This window comes from Puma concolor, chromosome B4, assembly GCF_028749965.1.
Source record: "Puma concolor isolate L17-30 chromosome B4, mPumCon1.1.hap2, whole genome shotgun sequence".
Lineage (NCBI taxonomy): Eukaryota > Metazoa > Chordata > Mammalia > Carnivora > Felidae > Puma > Puma concolor.
This window is the reverse complement of record NC_141673.1, coordinates 7,686,557-7,692,411: the sequence shown is the minus strand read 5'-3', so window position 1 is coordinate 7,692,411 and position 5,855 is coordinate 7,686,557. Positions and strand designations below refer to the sequence as shown.

The 5,855-nt window shown below is 58.0% G+C and overlaps 1 protein-coding gene across 3 annotated transcripts in view; it reads right to left on the bottom strand.

The window, feature by feature from the left end:
• Positions 1-2,561: 2,561 nt before the first annotated feature.
• Positions 2,562-5,855, bottom strand: part of RANGAP1 (Ran GTPase activating protein 1) — a 32,857-nt gene continuing 29,563 nt past the window's right edge. For all 3 annotated transcript variants that reach the window (XM_086712170.1, XM_086712171.1, XM_086712169.1), the window contains exons 15-16: positions 5,719-5,840; positions 2,562-3,632 (exon numbers count right to left, since the gene is read on the bottom strand). In XM_086712170.1, coding sequence (XP_086568296.1) covers positions 3,563-3,632; positions 5,719-5,840 — 192 coding nt within the window. In that variant the 3' untranslated portion in view covers positions 2,562-3,562. The remainder of the gene's footprint in view (positions 3,633-5,718; positions 5,841-5,855) is intronic.

The window sequence follows — 5,855 nt, the reverse complement described above, 5'->3', positions numbered from 1 at the left end:
TAAGAAATTATTTTTTTTAATATTTATTTTTTGAGAGAGATAGAATGTAAGCGGGGGAGGGGCAGAGAGAGAGGGAGACACAGAGTCCGAAGCAGGCTGCAGGCTGAGGTGTCAGCACAGAGCCTGATGTGGGGCTCGAACCCACAAACTGCGAGATCATGACCTGAGTCAAAGTCGGACGCTCAACCGACTGAGCCACCCAGGCGCCCCTAAAAAAATTTTTTTTAAATGCTCTTGTGTTCTACTTCCTTAAAAAAAAACTATGGCTGGTAAATGGATGGATGAGGATCACTCTGAACGTTGCAAACAACTGTGCTTCCACCCCATCCTGGCCCCTGCCATCCCCAGACCACCGCCCACCCTGAATGCAGGGTTTATCACATACAAGCATATGCTGAAGATCTTCACCCGACATCCGGATTCATCCGTGGTATGCATGTGGCTAGAGCTGATGCGTTGGCTCTCAGTCTTCCAACCCTATACTGCATAGCTTTGCATCTGACCCGTGTTCCTGATGTTGGCCAGAGGCCTTTCTGGGTTCTTGTTGTCAGGAAGTGCTGCTTGGGAGACCCTTTGGCCATGCTTCCTGGGGGTTTACTAGTTTGAGCTTCAGAATGGAACTATTGCTGGTTTAGCCCCAAGCCCATGATTGAACTCCCTTTGTGAGAACAGCCCGGTGCTGAGCGGGCCTTTCACACGTGGCGGTTACGCACCATCTAGGCTGAGGCACCTCTGCCCTTGCAGATTCCAAGTCATGGTGCTCAGGGACCTGGAGCCTGTGCAGTCTCGGGACTAGCTGTAGCTCTTGGGAGCATCTGAGTCAGAAAAATTCCAAAGGCTACACAGCTCTCTCGGTACACAGTGGAGACCTGACCTTGGAGCTGGTCTGAAGGACCGAGTAGGGCTGGGCCTACACTCCTGGGACCACAGGATTCTCCTCAGTGTGTGGCCCCGAGAAGCCAGGAGTGCTGAGCCGCTGCAAGGTTAAGTGAGATCTGTGGGGCTCTTCTCAGACCGAAGCTCACACTCACGTAACCTGGGAGGCACCAAGGGCCAGCTCCAGGCAGCCTGGAGGGAAAAGCCAGGCCCCAACTCAGCCCTGAACCTCAGTCTCTCCTTTTGTTCAATTATCACTCGTGAGAAGTTGTACTCGAATGTGAAGACTCAGGTCTTGCATCCCTAACTCTTTAAGACTTCCCTGGCCTCACTGCCCACCATTCTGACACTGGACCACCATTGTTGGTCTCCTACACCACAGTGGGAACCCCCGCCCAAAGCTGCGGCTGTGGCCCCAGAGCTCAAAACAGGGCCTAACAAAGGGGTGGGGGTCAATTGGACATCCACCCGCCTTCTGCCACATCGCCTCACATGGAGGATAGGAGGGCAAGGCACGGGCATCTCCTCCACCACCTGGTCAAGAAAGATGTTACCTGGGCACCTGGGTGGCTCAGTCGGTTAGGTGTCTGACTTTAGCTCAGGTCATGATCTCCCAGTTTGCAGGTTCGAGCCCCGCATCGGGATCTGTGCTGACCACTCAGAGCCTGGAACCTGCTTTGGATTCTGTGTCTCCCTCTCTCTCTCTGCGCCCACCCCCACACATGCTCTGTCTCTCTCTCAAAAATAAACATTAAAGGGGCACCTGGGTGGCTCAGTCGGTTAAGTGACGACTTCAGCTCAGGTCATGATCTCACGGTTTGTGAGTTCGAGCCCCACATCAGGCTCTGTGCTGTCAGCTCGGAGCCTGGAGCCTGCTTCAGATTCTGGGTCTTCCTCTCTCTCTGCCCTTCCCCAATTCGTACTCTCTTTCTCTCAAAAGAAATAAAACATTAAAAAAAACAATAAAAAAAAAAAAAGATGTTGCCTGAGTGGTCCACAGCCAAGAAGGAAGCGCTGTCCCTTAAAGAAACTTTGAAGGGGTCTCTTCAATCCTGTGGGAGACACGGGTTCCCCAAGTGTGCCTGCTGTCTAAGGAGGGCCCTAAGGAGGGTCTGCTTAGCTGTCCTCGTACCACGTGTAGCAAAGGGAGGAGGGAAGGCCCCCAAGGGAGGTGCCCTCCATTCCAGGCCCTGGAGCCTGATACCCTGTGGCGGCTTCCCAGACAAGCTCAACCCTACAAGGTGACCTTGCTAGACAGACCCAGGAGGCTCCTGACTGTGCAGCCAGTGGGTTTTGTGGCAAAATCTGGACAGTGTCTGGCTTAGGTCCATAAATGGAGTGATGCAGGGGCCAGCAGCCCAAAGGCTAGGTCAAGGGTAAGATGGTGCTGAGCAGATGGAAACAGGCCCAATTCAGGGCCCTCAGTGCCCAGAGAGGAAGGGCCTCCCACCCTCCCTGGCCCCCAGGAATGGCTGTCCCCTGCTGAGCACCAACCAGCCAGCTGTTAAAAGGGGAGCTGGCACAACTGGATACATCTGGGCCTGGGCAGGAGAGGCTGCCCCACGGGACAAGGCTGGCACAGGAGCTCCTCTGGTGATGGACAACCCCGTACAGACGGAGGTGGGACTCTGGGCATTAAGGCCCTGAGAACCGCCCACTTAAGGGTTGAAAGACTTTTCAGTCTCCACAGTTGCCACACATGACTTGACTTTATTTGTGAAGCCCCGGGCACAGCCCAGACACACAAAGAGCACAAAGGGGAAAGCACAGAGCTTCAGGGGGCAGCTCCAGCCCAGTCCCCACCCTGTCTGGGTCCTTTAAGAGCACCAGAGCTGCAGCTCACACTCAGTGGGCCCCGCCCCTGCCCCTGGGCCGGAGAACAGACTTGGGCCAGCCAAAGAGCCCCCTCCAGCGTGGCCCTCGGGCCAGTCACAGACATCTCAGCAGCCAGGAGATGGCCCCATGGGTCTGGAGCCAGCATCATCTACCCGCGACTCCTGCTCCTAGACACCCAGTGTTGCCACTGGCTTTTCTTCCTGTCCACGTGGCACGGGAACCAGGGCCTTGCCTTCTACTGACTGCCCCACAGCCCCACGACGGTGGCAGTCGCTGCCCCTCAGGCTGCAGAGATCAATACAGCAGGGATGGACAACGGGGATGACAATGGCTTTAGGACCAGGGCTTAGTGACAGGAAGCAAAGGCAGCACTAAGTGAGCAGCCCCAGGCAGGGCATGAAGCGCAGCCCGGCCACAGCACAGAGGGAGGGGACAGTGCACAGACCGCAATTCCCTAGGCGCTGGCGCAGCCCAGAAGGGTAAGGAAGGCAAGGTGGGAGGGGACCGCCACAGGGCCTGGAACTGGAGGCACGCATCAGCAGAGCGCCCTCAGGTGGTAACAAGTTTAATGGCAGAGCAGCTCTCAGCCCTTTCATGGAGGGGGGGGGGGGCGGGGGGCGGGCCAGCTCCTCTCCAGCGGGACCAGGAACAGTCCAGCAGGGAGACATTAAAAACCCAAACCCCAACAGGAAGCACACACCTGCACACACACCACACCGACACACATACTCAGGGACTGACATGACGCACGAGACAAAGACCCTCCCTGCCTCTGGCCAGAGTCCTTCATCTGAGTCCCTTCCCAAGTCACTGGTTCAGGCCAAGGGGTGGGGAGAGGTCGGTTTCGCATCTACACCTTGTACAGCGTCTGCAGCAGGTTGTGGCGGGCAAAGGAGCAGGCCTCCAGGGCACCGTTGGGCCTGTGGGGAAAGAAGGGTCAGTGCAGGGGGTGGGAGGGCACGACACACACCACTGGGGCCCAGGGAGTTCAGGCTGCAGCAGGGGCCAGTTTCCCACCTGTGGAGAGGGAGTGGGGGCCATTTCTGAGGCTAAAAACATGCGCATCCAGTTTTCTAACTTTCAGGACGACTTTTCCAGGAGGCGGGGGCGGGCGGGAGTGGGGGGTGAAGCTCAGAGGTGGCAGCACACCCAAGGCCGCTCAGCCCAGACTTGGCCAGAACGCAGGCCTCTGCTCTCCACCAGGCAGCCCTTCCCAGGGCATCCTCACAGACCCTACAGTGCCACCTGGGCCCTCACGAGTAATGGGCTGGCCACTGTCACCATTGAGATCATTAACATCACTACACAGGAAGAACATGGGCGAGACATCCAGGGGGCCAGGCGAGTGTGGGGCGCAGCCAGGACCCGCAGCCCACAGACACCTTAGTCTAGCGCAGCTGTGAGACCCCACACCATGTGGCCAGGAGTTGAGGGAGGAAAGATGTGCCTGTCACTTCAAGGCCACTCGGTCACCTCAAAGAAAATCTAAGGGACAGCTTTTATAAATCCCCGTTTTAAAGTGGTATAGACTGAGGCCTGCACTGAGGGCGGGCAGGCGGCTGAAGGAGGCACCTGTGACAGACCAACAAGGGCAAGGGCTTCTTCTCAGAATAAAAGAAAGCCCAAGGGAAAAACGCCAACTAGAAGCTGACGGGGACAAAAGGAGCCGGACTTTTGTGGGGCGGGGGGGGAGGCAGGGACTAGGGCCATTGACTGGAGATGCTCCAGCGAGCTAAGAGCTGGGGTCAAGGCGATGTCCCCTGCTGTGGGAACAGGCATGGGGAGAATGCAGCTTGCTGGGAAGTCAGGGCCATGAGACGTGCGGCCACGGTGAGGGCTCGCGCTGGACTCTGGCAGAGGGGCCACGCACTCAGCTCTACACCCGTGAGGTTCAAACTCATGACCCCGAGATCAAGAATCGCACATGTCACCGACTGAGCCCGCCTGGCACCCCTCGGCCCAGCTTTTCACTCGGGCCAGTCCACCTGCAACAGAATGGGTGGCCTGGGCAGCCGCAGTGGCGAGGGGCAGGTGTGGAGGCAGGCAGGTGGGCAGACATGCGAGAGTGTGAGGCCTGAGGAGGCAGTGCTGTGCGCAGGGAACCGCAAGATGCCGCGGTGGCGGAGAGGCCACGGTGCGAACAGTCCCAGAAGCCAGCCAGCGTTCCTCACTGTGCCCTGAGCCAGACCACCCCCGACACTTCACACACCCAGGCACGACCCGATGGCACGAGCCACACGTATGTCACCCCCACCCCCACGCCAAGGCGAGGGGGAGTTTCTGTCTCTCTCCTGCCTCACTCCCACTTCCCTCCCAAAGCACCGGATTCACGGTAAGTACGGGTGGTCAGAGCCCCCAGAGACCACCTCATTCAGCAACTTGGTGGGGCAGATGGGAAGACTGAGGCCTGAGGAGGGCCAGAGGTCGGCTGGGGCTACACAGGGCCCCAGTGAGAGCAGGGGACAAGCCTTCTGACTCATCCCTGGTGGGCACTGGAGTCTGAAAGCTCCTTGTTACTAGCTATGGCTACTGCCCCACCAGGCGCCAGGACCCTCCTCCAGGACACGGCCAAGATTTCCAGGTCTCTGGGCATTTGGCATTTGCAGGGGAGGGGCCTGTGGCTGCGGAAGACGGGTGTGACAGGCCCCTTCAGCCTCAGCCCTATAGCTGAGAGAATGGACACAGAACTGCTCGCAGAGACATCCCGGAGTACAGGACCTTGAGCACCAGGGCGACCATGGGCAAACTCCTCCCCTCCTGTGCTGTTTCCTCGTCTGGAAAATAGGGGCCTTTCCACGTTCTCTCTCTCAGGAAAAGACACTATTCCTGAGCCCCCTGTCCTCAGCTTGGCACAGGGGAGGAGAGACTGAAACATGGATGCTGAGAGCCCAGGAGGCATGAGGGTCTCTCATAGGCCTGAACGTGCAGGCCAGGGAAGCCTGCACTGACGAGGGGCCTGCAGACGCCAGAACCGGCTGCCGTGTGAGCCAATGAGGGCACACTCACTTGGTCATGAATGCCAGCAGCAGGGGTGCGAGGGCCTTGGGGAAGTAGTCCTGCTGCACCATGTGGTTCAATGCCATCAGAGGGCCATACAAGTTGGCAATGGCCTTGACCTTGTCTTCACTCTGTAAGGGGAACAC